Source organism: Bubalus bubalis, chromosome 4, assembly GCF_019923935.1.
Source record: "Bubalus bubalis isolate 160015118507 breed Murrah chromosome 4, NDDB_SH_1, whole genome shotgun sequence".
Classification (NCBI taxonomy): domain Eukaryota; kingdom Metazoa; phylum Chordata; class Mammalia; order Artiodactyla; family Bovidae; genus Bubalus; species Bubalus bubalis.
In genome coordinates, this window is record NC_059160.1 from 150,073,258 (window position 1) to 150,087,329 (window position 14,072).

The following is a 14,072-nucleotide window of genomic DNA, read 5'->3' on the forward strand; positions in this document are numbered from 1 at the left end:
ATTTCTGATTATTCTTTTTGAAATATCTTGATCTGTTGAAACACAAAGGTTCAGTCATCTTCCAAAGTCACACTGTTAATGGATAATGGAGCTGGGTTTGTACTCAGATCTCTTATTATCTTGGTCTTCTTGCTATTTCTTTTATTTAGTATGTGTGTGTTTGGTTGCGTTAATAATTGAGTTGAATTTATTTTCTTAATTTTCAAGTCATATCTGTTTGTGTGATATGCTTCAAACAAATGAGAAATGATATTGCTTTTTATTTTCTTAAAAGAACTTTTCCCCCCTGATTATCAAGTATTGCAACATGCTTATTGTATAAAATTTAGAAATACTTGATATAGAGAAAGAAAGAGTCCACTGGAGGAGTAACTATTGATAGCTTGGTATTTTATTTATTTTGAAATATATGCATATGCTACACATGCTGTGTGCTTTTTAGGACACTTTCTCCTTTAAAAATTTAAAAAATTTTTTATTTTGAAATAATTATAGATTCATAGGAAGCTGTAAACAGTACAGAGGTATCCCGATGTACTTTCAGTGGTCACATCTTGCATAATTATAGCACTATATTAAGACTAGGAAATTGACATTGACTCAGTGTGTGTATATGTATGTCATTTTTTCCTGAGCAGATTTCTGTAACCATTAATCTACTGAAGATATGGAAATACTTCATCACTGTGAAGATCTTCCTTGGGTTAGCCCCATCCCTCAACAAACTCTCTCTAACCTCTGACAGATAACATTTAACCTCTGTACTGTTTTATACCAGTATAATTTTGTCATTTTGAGGACAAATGAAATCATACAGAATGTGAGGTTTTAAGATTGACTTTTTTCGCTCAGCATGATGCCCTTGAGACCCCTTCTAGTGTGTGTATTCAAGGTTTTATTGCTGTGTTTTCCATAGTATGGATGCATCATAGTTTGACTGTTCATATATTGTAGTATATTTTGTTTTTATATATAAGAACAATTTATAAAAACTCAGCAATTACAAGTAATGAAGCTAGGGACACTTGTGTATAGGTTTTTATGTAGACGTAAGTTTTCATTTGCCTGGGATAAGTGCCCAAGAGTACAATTGCTAGGTCATATGATAAAGTTATGTTCAGCTCTGTAAGAAATTGCCATACTGTTTTCCAGCATGGCTATATAAGTGTACTTTGTCACCAGCAGTGCGTGAGAGATCCAGTTTCTCTGCATTCCTGCCAGAATTTCTTTTTTTCAAAATTTATTTTAGCTATTCTAGTAGGTATATAGTGATATCTCATCATAGTCTTAATTTTCATTTCCCCAGTAGCTAGTGATGTTGAACGTCTTTCCATGTGCTTATCTGCCATTCATATTGGAGAAGGCAATGGCACCCCACTCCAGTACTCTTGCCTGGAGAATCCCATGGACGGAGGAGTCTGGTAGGCTACAGTCCATGGGGTCGCAAAGAGTCGGACACGACTGAGCGACTTCACTTTGACTTTTCACTTTCATGCACTGGAGAAGGAAATGGCAACCCACTCCAGTGTTCTTGCCTGGAGAATCCCAGGGACAGAGGAGCCTGTTGGGCTGCTGTCTATGGGGTCGCACAGAGTCGGACATGACTGACGCGACTTAGCAGCAGCAGCCATTCATATATCCTCTTTAATAACATGCTTCTTCATATCTTTTGCTTGTTTTTGTTTCTTTTCATCCTAACTTCAACCCTCATAATCATTTTACACTCTTCTGACAAGTATTCTTTCTAAAGCACACTCTGATTATATCATCCTCTTTTTCAACAATCTCTAATGGTTCTGCATTATCTGTGGAGTATTCTCAATTTGACCAAAGTTTCCATTATCTGGCCCTAGTTTATATTTTCAACTTACTATACTACTATTCCCTGTGCCCTAAGAATACTAACAGTTCTCAATTGTTTTCTGTCTTAAAACCTTTGCTCCTGTAGTTTTCTCTGCTGGTGCACTTTTTCTCCATCTCTGCCCAGTTTTTAAAATCTCAGCTCAAATGTTACTCCTAAGAACTCTTCTGTGATTTCACCAACAGGAAATAGTTCAGATCAGATCAGTTGCTCAGTCGTGTCCGACTCTTTGCGATCCCATGAATCGCAGCACGCCAGGCCTCCCTGTCCAACACCAATTCCCGGTGTTCACTCAGACCCACGTCCATCGAGTCAGTGATGCCATCCAGCCATCTCATCCTCTGTCCTCCCCTTCTCCTCCTGCCCCCAATCCCTCCCGGCATCAGAGTCTTTTCCAATGAGTTAACTCTTCGCATGAGGTGGCCAAAGTACTGGAGTTTCAGCTTTATCATCATTCCTTCCAAAGAAATCCCAGGGCAGATCTCCTTCAGAATGGACTGGTTGGATCTTCTTGCAGTCCAAGGGACTCTCAAGAGTCTTCTCCATCACCACAGTTCAAAAGCATCAGTTCTTCGGCGCTCCGCCTTCTTCACAGTCCAACTCTCACATCCATACATGACCACTGGAAAACCATAGCCTTGACTAGACGAACCTCTGTTGGCAAAGTAATGTCTCTGCTTTTGAATATGCTATCTAGGTTGGTCATAACTTTCCTTCCAAGGAGGAAGCGTCTTTTAATTTCATGGCTGCAGTCACCATCTGCAGTGATTTTGGAGCCCAGAAAAATAAAGTCTGACACTGTTTCCACTGTTTCCCCATCTATTTCCCATGAAGTGATGGGACCAAATGCCATGATCTTCGTTTTCTGAATGTTGAGCTTTAAGCCAACTTTTTCACTCTCCACTTTCACTTTCATCAAGAGGCTTTTGAGTTCCTCTTCACTTTCTGCCATAAGGGTGGTGTCATCTGCATATCTGAGGTTATTGATATTTCTCTCAGCAGTCTTTGATTCCAGCTTCTGCTTCATCCAGCCCAGTGTTTCTCATGATGGACTCTGCATGGAAGTTACATAAGCAGGGTGACAAAAAGGAGCCTTGATGTACTCCTTTCCCAATTTGGAACCAGTCCATTGTTCCCATGTCCGGTTCTAACTGTTGCTTCTTGAAATGCATACAGGTTTCTCAGGGGGCAGATAAGGTGGTCTGGTATTCCCATCTCTTTAGGAATTTTCTTAAAATTTAAGGATTTTAAGTTTATTGTGACCCACACAGTCAAAGGCTTTGATGTAGTCAATAAAGCAGAAGTAGACATTTTTCTGGATACTGGTTGTATCTAGAATAATAGAGACAAAAAATAGAATGGTGTTTGACAGGAGCATGCGGGAGGAAACAATGGGGAGTTTTCATTTTGCATGATGGAAAAGTTTTAAAAATAAGTGGTGGTTAATGATTGAACAACAATGTAGATGTACTTAAATCCACTGAAGATTTAAGTGCTGTGCACTTAATGATTGAAACAATAAAATTTCAGGTACGTATAGTTTAACACACACACACAGAGAAGAAACATATCATTATATCTGTGATGCAGGCCTTGGAAAGCCAGTACTGCTACTCTACAACTGCAGCTGCTTCCAGACAAAAAGTGAGTGATTGTAAACTGGAGAATTACATACACACTCACACCCAACATTTCCATAATCTTTCTTGTGGATACCAAACTTCAGAAAAATGTGGCCCCTACTTTACTTTCTGCTTTTGATACTGTGCAGGGGTCCCTGTGGGGTTACTGGGCACAAAGCCCTTCTGTGTCCTGCATTTCCTTGATTATAGGAAACAGCCTTCATTCATCCTCCATCACCTTCCCTGAGTCCCAGTGGGCAGATTCAAGCAGTTGTTAATTAGGAAAGGGATGGGAGACCAGGGAGAAACAGCCCTGGGGCAAGGTCCTGTTTCCCTATCAAAGGATACACACAACACCATCTTTGAGCTATTTTGCAGATACAGAAACCCCCTCCAGGTGGGAGAAGTTAATGATTAACAATGATATTCTGTCCACAAGCATGTGGACCCCAGACCAGTTGGACCTGAAGGTTCATGATGCTGACTCCTACTTACCTCACCATCAACCTATCAAAAGAATGTCTAGGAGCTGATCACACCCTCTTGGACAATTACTGTAAAACTTCTCACTGTCTTCCCCAAGTTGGGACAGATGGTTTTGAGGGCATTAGCCTGCTGTTTCCCGTTTTGCCTGGGAAAGCAGTAAAGCTGTTCTTTTCTACTTCAGCCAAAACTTTCTCTGAGATTTGATTCAACACTGGTGTACAGAGAAGCTCAGCTTTCAACATCACTTTTCCACATCTCATGTCAGAGGATATAGTTGGCTAAACTTAATTCACATTTAGAACCTTAGTGGCAAGGGATCCTGGAGGATAATTTTTAGTTTTTTAACCTCTGTAGTACAAAAAACAACTGGAGGGAGATTGGAAAGGATGCTGAGTGCCAATTCATCGTATTTGTCACAGACATTGAGTCAGTGGTGATTCACAGATAGTAATACTCCTTGTGTCAAGTCATCATTTCCAGTGGCCAGATTGTCCTGTAGCTGGTCAGTCACAGAGATAGGGAAGGGCAAAACAAGTAGCTTTAGTGAGGCAGAATAGGGAAAGAGTTTGTTGATAGACATTGTCTCTTTTTGTAGTTCTGGACTGATTGTGCTTGGTTTGTTATACCTAATATACAGTATTTACAGTTTTAATATAGTATTCATAACTGAGTTATTTATATTATTGTGAAGATAATAATTTAGTGCTTATCACTCCAGTGAATGCATACCACTCATTGATTAATGAATAGCTATGCTTCTGTTAAGAAATACCAGACTTGAGGAGGACTTCCCTGGTGGTCCAGTGGGTCAGACTTTGTCTTCCAAAGCACTGGGTGCAGGTTTGATCCCTGGTTGGGAAGCTAAGGTCCTACATGCCTCATGGCCAAAAAAGCAAAAACATAAGCAATATTGTAACAAATTTAATAAAGACTTAAAAAGAAATACAAGATTTAAAGTTCTTATGTTTATGAAAGCTTGTGTTAAGTATGGAGATAAGATCATAGGAAATAATGAATTATTTTGCTGTCAAGCTGTTGAAATCTCTAATCAATGTGAACTAAATTTGGAGAGAAATATTAATTTGCTAGTAAATGAACAAGTTGATATGCTGAAAATTGAATTTTTGAATAGGTTTCAAAAATTTGTCAGAGTCCATCCAAAAGATAAGATATCTGTACAGAACAGTCAGATACTTTAGTTTATGTATTATCTATGAGTTGGAACTAAGTTTGAGTAATGCCTGTTGGTACGATTCTGCACGAGTGGACTGTGTTCTCAGTGCCTTGTATTGACCTTTGATGACTAATTTCTTAATTGCTCATGATTTCAAAATAAACTTCTTTTAAGTTGTGTCTCAAGTTGAGATCTTTCCTTTATGTACCCATTAACATTTTGGACAGGCACCGTGCTTTGCACGCCGTACTTTTTGATGTGGGTCGAGCTTTTTGATGTGGATCAGGCTTTAATGACTACCTAGGAGTTAGTGTCCAAATAACATATCAGAATTTTTTGATTCTGTTATTCTACTTCTAGAAATCTAACCGAAGACACTGCAGTACTGTTTGTAATAGTAATAAAATTGTGAACAGTTGCCAACATTGGGAAATCGGCAGATTATTGTATAGACATACAGTGGAATGTCCTTTTCAAAGGATAGTTTGATGACATTAGACAGGACTCATGCAACAATGTTAAGTAAAAATGTATTACATGTGGCATGATTTCTCTGTAGAAATTTTATGTATAGAAAATACTATGTATGAAAGATAAATTAAAAAATTAAAAGTAGTAGTTCTTGGGGCAGGTGTAATTTTGAAATTATAATTTCAGTGTTCTTCAACAGATATATTGTTCTTCTGTATATTTTTCTGTCTTTATTATAGAAGTATATACTTTAACAGATCAAAACAATGCAGAAATTTGTAGAGTGAAAACCATAAAATTATGTCCTTAAGTCACCTAACTAGGCAGATGAAGTCCAATTTATCAACTTGTTCTCTTAAGGATTTTGTTTTTGTTGTCATATCTAAGAAATCTTTACTTAACCTAAATTCAAAAAGATTTTCTCATATATTTTCTTTTAGAAGATTTCTAGTTTTAGATTTTACCTTAGGTCTATAATCCATTGAAGTTAATTTTTATATGTGGTGAGAGGTATGGATTACTGTTTTTGCATATACATATTCATTTGATCTAGCATTTGATGAAAAGACTATTCTTTCTCCACTGAATTGCCTGTGCACAACTGTAGAAAATTATATATCCATAAATATGTAGGTCTGTTTCTCAATTCTCTGTTCTGTTCCATTAATTTATTTTTATGCCAGTACTCAGTTCAGTTCAGTGGCTCAGTTGTGTCTGACTCTCTGGACTGCAGCACGCCGGGCCTCCCTGTCCATCAGCAACTCCCGGAGCTTACTCAAATTCATGTCCATGGAGTCGGTGACGCCATCCAACCGTCTCATCCTCTGTTGTCCCCTTCTCCTCCTGCTTTCAATCTTTCCCAGCATCAGGGTCTTTTCCAATGAGTCAGTCTTGTTATTAGTTATCTAATCTTATTCTTTTTCAAGCTTGTTTTGGTTATTCTGTGTCCTTTGCATTTCTGTATCAGCTTTTGAAATAAGTGTATCAGTATCTACAAAGAAACTTGTTGGGATTTTGATTGGGACTGCATGGAATTTATAGACCAAATTTGATAAGAATTGATGCATGTCAATGAAAATCAGTCGATCTAAGGAAGAAATGGAAAATTTTATTTGAGCCAAACTGGAGACTATAACCCAAGAACAGCATGTCAGAAAACTCTCAGAGCTGTTCTACCAATTAGAAGTGTAGGCATAGTTATGTGAGTTTTTGTGTTTGTTTGTTTATTTGAGACAGAGGGCTGTGCATTAAATGACATATTATGGACAGTTTAATACTCCATATCTAAAAGTCTTGTGGCCTCTTAATAAGATCAAGAAGGAATGTTATCTTTTAAGGAGTTGTCTTATTGGTACTAGAAGAATGTTGCACTTTATGGCTGAGCAGGTGTTTCTGCCAATGGGGGAGGTTTGGTTGATGCATAATGCAGATATGCAGTTCTTGGTGGTGAAGGGAGAAGAGGCCAAAGGCAGAGAAAAAATTTTTTTTTAATTTTATGTTTAAATTTTTCTTGTCTTGCTGTAAAATATGAATGTTTTTGTATATAAAATATGAATCCTTGTAAAATACTACTGAATTTGATTTGCTGAGATATGTTTCAGATTTTTCCTTCTATGTTCTTAAGGCTATAGTTTTATTTTTTTGTAATGTCATGTCTGGTTTTGGTATCAGGATAATACTGGCCTCATGGAATGAATTCAGAAATATTCCCTGCTTTTCTGGAAGAATTTTATTTTAGTAGTCTGTTTCTCCCAACTTCTGTGCCATTGTTGACATGTATTTTACTTACATATTTACCCCATGTATCTACCATTTCTAATATTCTTCCATGCTTTGTGTAGATTCTTATTTTCATATGATGGCATTTGTGTCCTGTGTGAAGGACTTCCTTTTCACATTTCTGGTGGTTCAGGTTTGCTGGAGATGAAATTATTTAGCTTTTGTGTGTCTGAAAAAGTATTTATTTTACCTTTGTTTTTTAACAACATTTTACTGGTCATAGAATTATAGGTTGATTTTTTTTTTCTTTTTGGTGTTTTAAAGACATTATTTCACTGTCTTCTAACTTCCATTGTTTCCTGTGAGGAATCTGCTATCATTATCTTTGTTCCTGTGTATGTAATGTATATATCTTCTCTTTTTACTTTTAAGATTTTCTCATTATCACTGATTTTGAGTAATTTGATTATGTTATGGTGTGGTATAGTTTTTTGTGTGGTTCTAATGTTTGGAGTTTATTGAGCTTTTTGGATGTGAGTTTATAGTTTTCACCAGATTTTGAAAAACGCTGGCCATTGGTACTTCAAAATGTTTCTTCCTGTCCTCTCCTGTCTCATCCCTTCAGGCCACATACATGCATCTATTAGATGGTTTGAAGTTGTCCCACCTCTCACTGATGTTCTTTTCGTTTTGTTTCTTTTTCTTTTTTTTAATCATGGTAAAATATACATAGCAAAATATTGTAATCATTTTGAAGTCCATAATTCAGTGGCATTAAGTACATTTACTTTATTGTGCACCCATTACTATCATCCATTTCCAGAACTTTTTGATCATCCCAAATGAAAACTTGTAATTCCCCTTTGTCTCCTATTGCTCAGTCCCTGGAAACTACTATCTGCTTTCTGTCTCTATGAATTTGACCTCATCCAAAGTGAATCATACAACATTTGTCCTTTTGTGTCTGACTTATTTCATTTAGCACAAGGTCTTCAAGATTCCTTTTAAAGACTGAATAATGTTCTCTTCATTTTTAAAAGCTCTCTTTTTCCTGTGTTTCAATTTGAATAATTCATATTATGTCTTCAAGTTTACTGTGCCTCAATAGTATCTAATCAGCTATTAATCCCATCCAATGTGTTTTTTATTACATATCTTTGCAATTTCATTTCTAGAAGTTTGAGTTGGATCTTATGTGTCCATATCTCTATTTCACTTTTTGAACATATGTAATACAGTTATCATATCTGTGTTAACATCCTTGTCTGATAATTTTATTATCTGTCTGTTCTGGGTCAATTTCAATTGATTTTCTACATGTTGTAGGTGAGTTTTCCTACTTCTGTGCATGCCTGGTCATCTTTGATTGGTTCCCAGACATAGTGATTTTACTCCTTGGGTGCTGAATACTTTTGTATTCCTATTAATAATCTTCCGCTTTGTTGAGAGATATAATTAAATTACTTGAAAACACTCTGATCCTTTTGATTCTGCTTTTAAGATATGTTTGGCTGAACCAGAGGCATGTTTAGGTTTAGGGCAGGATTTCTGCATATCAGCACCAATTCTTTGTTGTGAGGGACTGTCCTATGCATTGCAGCGTATTTTAACAGTATCCCTAGTCTCTAGTCTTTAGATGAGCCCCTAGCTGTGACAACCAAAAATATCTCCAGAAATTGCCAAATGTTTTGGGATGCCAGTTGCCCCTAGTTGAGAGCTCCTGTTTTAGGGTTAATTTTGCCTTTCTACTATGGAAAGATCTTGCTGTGTACTCTGCCCAGTGCCCTATGAATCATGAGATTTTTTTTTTCCAGCCTGGTTATTTGCAGTAGGCGCTTTTAGTGATCTTGGGTGAGTACTAGGTATTATTGTCACCTCTAATCTTTCTGGATGGTTCTTTTTTCAGTCTGTTTGGTTTCCTCACATACAAGTGTTGATCAGCATTCAGCTGCCTGTTCAAGGGAGATTCTTTGCAAATCTCTGGAGTTCCATTTTAGTCTACGTACAGTGTTATTACAAAAATACTGTAGGCTGAGTGCCTTAACACATCTATTTCTCATGGATCTGGAGGCCAAGGAATCCAAGATCAAACTGCCAGCAGATTTGGTGTCTATGAGGTCTGCTTCATAGGTGGTCTTCTTTTATCTGTGTCTTTACATGGCAGAACAGCTGAGAGAACTCTGGGGGTATGTAAGGGCATTAATTCTGTTCATGAGGATTCTGCCTTAATGACCTAATCACCTTCTAATACTATCCCACTAGGAGTCAGAATTTCAATACAGGAATAATAAGCATTCAGTCTCTAACAAGTTCTCTGTCTTTCTCCCCTCTATTATTCTATCCCGTGTACACTAAGCACCTTGATTTCCCTAGACTTTCACTTCATCACCACTCACGTAGTCTGCTGGGCCTCACCCAGATTGTACCCTGCACTGCTCACTCATGGCGGGGCAGTGGGGCGCACCTTGCTTCCTCCTCTCAAGGGTCTCCTTGCTGTCTGTGCCCACTGTTTTGAAACTGGTTTTCTCTCCATATATTTTGTCTATATTTTGGCTGTTTCAGGTGGGAAAGTAAATCTGGTTTCTCTTACTGCATCTTGGTCAGAAACAGAAGTCCCTTTAACTGATAGTTGATTCATATTAATTATTGATTAAAGCTGAAAGTATTCTGAAATGTTTACTAATTTCTTCATTCTGTATATTTGTATGAAATCTGTAGCTGTCATATTCTTCATCAAAAGTTTCCTGTTCCCTGTAGGTCCTGTGGTACAACAAAAATACTATGTTGTCCTGAAGCCTTTTATCATCTTCTAATGCAGATGCATTAGTGCAGGTGTTCATAGTGTTAACTACATATGGGCCTCTAACTGTATGTAGCAGTATAGAATTAAAGGGCGTGCCCTGACCTGATGAAGTACAACAGGGCAATGTGTCATGCTTTTAGGGCATTGCCACAGCAGGTTCAAAGACTTCTAGGAAGCTTTCTTGTACGACAACTCATATTTTCTAGCAGCTGAAACACCAGCATCAAAGCCTGTTTGTTAGTTAAATTGAGGATATAAAGAACAGATTGTTAGCCAGATTGGAGGTGATACAAGACAGAAAAAAAAAAAAAAATACGAGAGAGATCATTTTGAGCAGTGTATGAAATGAGACTCTGCTGAAGAACAAGGCTAAAAGGATGGGAGTGACTTGGAACCCACTGGTGGTAAGCTGTTAGAAAAATGAGAAAGTGAAATAGAAATAAAATGACAGAAGGAATCTGGCCTTATTTTGTATGAGATGAGCCTCTCATACTTTTTACATTGTAATTGTTGCAGAGTTCATAGCATGCACTTGTTGGATATTCAGGGTTGAAATAATTTATTCAGAGAATACCTTGGGGAAAAGATATGTATGTAGTATGTAGGATGAAGCCATCTGGCTGTCTATATGTATTAAAACATAGCAAAATCATTTTAAATGGTGCTATATATATGTAATAAGTGATATAAAATTATATACATCAATGTGTGTAAATTCCATGAGTTGAAGTGAATAAATCATAATTCCCTGTCCTTTGGGGTGGTTATGCTATATTGTAGGTAAAAAGATTAAGACTGGAAAGCTATTGTGGCTTTATACTATTAAAAGCTTTGTTTGGAAACACTGATTTAAGGTTTCCAAAAACTAGGTTTGCTTTGTAGTAATCAAAATATAAACATTTAATGAGCATGTTTCTTGTTGGCTGAATATTTTTGGTGGTGTAAAAAGTACTCATGCAGCTGAGTATCTGCCTTTTTCAGGTAATTATAAGTATTTGTGGCAACAGTTTGTGTTGGCTAGAAGAATGCAGAAATGGCAGCTTTTTACTTTTCCTCCGCATAAGGAAGCATAGAAAGTTTTCATAGCCAAAAATGTTTATGATAAGGGAATGATAAGCACTAAAACCAGGAGTTACTACATCTGGGAGGAGAGAAGGGTATTGATGTGTTGTTTTAGTTTTTAAAACTTTTAAAATCAAGTTTAACACATGTAAAGTATAGCTCGTAAGTATATGGATTGATGAATTTTCAGTGTATAACTACTATTCAAATTAAGAAACGGAACATATGTATTGGAACTGTTTGATTTTTTTTTTTCCCCCAAGCTGGGTAGTGGGCATGTGAGTATTTGTTGTGCCATTCTTTCTTCTTCTTTTTTAATGCTTTAAAGTTTACCTACTGTGTTTTTTAAAAATCATCTCAGAAGAAAATGTGGTCTTTAGTGATCTGGAAAATGTCAGAAAACCCACTGACTTTAGTTGTTGAGAACGTACTTTAGGTTTTTCCATGTAAGCCTTTGTCTCCCATGTATCTGATAAAAGTTTAGAAGCCTGATATAGGCCCAAGTTACTGAACACTTTAAAATGGAAAAAGAACATAAACAGAACTGTGTGGGATCAAAGTAGTAAAAATATTAGTATTTTTTGAAATGGTACATTCCTTTTATAATTGAAGTATAGGGAATTCCCTCGAGGTCTAGTGGTTAGGACACAGCACTTTCACTGCTGAGGACTCAGATTCAGCCCCTGGTCAGGAACTAAGATCCCACAAGTTGTGTGGTGTGGCCACAAAAAAAAAAAGAAAAAAAAATACTATAATTGCAGTATAAAATATGGCCCCTCAAATTTGTGGGCATTGAAGTGTTTTATCACTAAATCACAATGATATTTTAAGAAGGAAATTCCTTATAAGTTCTGTAATGGAATATTCAAGGTATAGGAAGAAATGAGCTATTAAGATATTTATAGATATTTATATCTGGTAAAGATTTTATATCTATTGTAGAAATTATTTGTATAGTAGATAGAAATATGTCTCATCTTAAGGGGTTTCCTGAAATTAGTTTTCCATCTGCCTTTGTGGTTTTTTGGTTTTGTTTTGTTTCTTTTTGGAATCAGTTGCTGTTCAGCTGCCAAGTTGTGTCCAACTCTTTGTGACCCCATAGTGCGCCAGGCCTCCCTGTCCCTCACCATCTCTCAGAGTTTGCCCAAGTTCATGTCGATTGAATCAGTGACACCGTCCAATCATTCCATCCTGTCTCCCTCGTCTGCTCCTGCCTTCAGTCCTTCCCAGCATCAGGGTCTTTCCATTGAGTCGGCTGTTCAGAGCTGTTAGTGATTGCCTTCCGCTCTTCCTTCTGAGCTGGGGAGCTCATCTTTTGGTGTCATATCTTTTTGCCTTTTTATACAGTTTATGGGGTTCTCATGGCAAGAATCCTGGAGTGGTTTGCCGTTGCCTCCTCCAGTGGACCACGTTTTATCAGAATTCTTCACTGTGACCATCTGTCTCCGGTGGCCCTGCATTGCATGACTCATAGCTTCACTGAGTTATTCAAACCGCTTCACCACGACAAGGCAGTTTAGAGGCAGGAGAGATATTTATCCTTCAAACATGAAGCTTTCTAAAATTTGATTTATTTTCACATATGACAAATCTTTCTGTATATCTCATTTTATGAAAGTGTTGAGTTATTTTTCTCAATTGTTCTCACCAGTAGGCTTTTTTTAATTAAGTTATGGCCTGCTATGGTATGGGAAAGCCACTTGTAAAATATTACCAAAAAAACATTTTATAAAAATGTTTGGTTATTAGCTTTTCCTCTGCTACTGAATTTATGTGTATAAACTTATTAGAATGTAAATCTGTTGAAAACTACTCATTAATGAATAATTTTGTTTCTTTTTTCTTGTCCAGAAGCCAATATAGCAGTGTAGATGCATAACTGTTTCTGGTGTATTTATGTGTTTGATCCTCAAAGAAGTTGTTAGGGCATGTTGAGTTTTTGTTTATTTTCCTATTTTCTCTTGACAGATAGTTGAAGAAGAAATGGCTGTTCCTAGTCAACTCTGCATTCGCCGCTGGACTACCAAGCATGTAGCTGTTTGGCTGAAGGATGAAGGCTTTTTTGAGTATGTGGATGTTTTATGCAACAAGCACCGACTTGATGGAGTCACATTGCTTACATTGACTGAATATGATCTCCGATCTCCTCCTCTGGAAATCAAAGTCTTAGGGGACATTAAAAGGTTAATGCTCTCAGTCCGAAAATTGCAGAAAATACATATTGATGTTTTAGAAGAGATGGGATACAACAGTGACAGTCCCATGAGTCCCATGACGCCACTTATCAGTGCTCTTCAGAGTGCAGAGTGGCTCTGTAATGGGGAGCCTTCGCATGACTGTGATGGGCCCATCACTGATTTGAGTTCTGATCAGTACCAGTATGTGAATGGTAAAAACAAACATTCTATTCGAAGATTGGACCCAGAGTATTGGAAGACCATACTGAGTTGTATATATGTTTTCATAGTATTTGGATTTACATCTTTCATAATGGTTATTGTCCACGAGCGAGTGCCTGACATGCAGACCTATCCACCACTCCCAGATATATTCTTAGACAGGTAAGTTTTCTTTCTAGTTACCAAATTTGTAGAAGATATTTATAATAGCAGTGATAATATATTCATGACAATTAGGTTATTACTGTTGCTTTGGTTGATACATACTTTCCATTTACTTTATCTGGTAATAGTAAAGATAGTCTTTGGAATTGCCTTTTTCCCTTAAACTAGACCTTAAGTCTAGATGAGTAGAAAGAACCTCTCCTTATTTTATTTTCCATGTTATATTTCTATTTTTCTATGTTATAGCTGTAATATTTTCTATATTTACGTTATAGCTCCTTGGGAACTTCATATTTTAAAAGGGTTTCCT

The 14,072-nt window shown here is 36.9% G+C and overlaps 1 protein-coding gene across 3 annotated transcripts in view; it reads left to right on the forward strand.

Moving 5' to 3' along the window:
• Positions 1-14,072, forward strand: part of SAMD8 (sterile alpha motif domain containing 8) — a 116,151-nt gene that overhangs the window by 75,256 nt on the left and 26,823 nt on the right. For all 3 annotated transcript variants that reach the window (XM_044942293.2, XM_045165583.1, XM_045165582.1), the window contains one exon: positions 13,167-13,759. In XM_044942293.2, coding sequence (XP_044798228.2) covers positions 13,182-13,759 — 578 coding nt within the window. In that variant the 5' untranslated portion in view covers positions 13,167-13,181. The remainder of the gene's footprint in view (positions 1-13,166; positions 13,760-14,072) is intronic.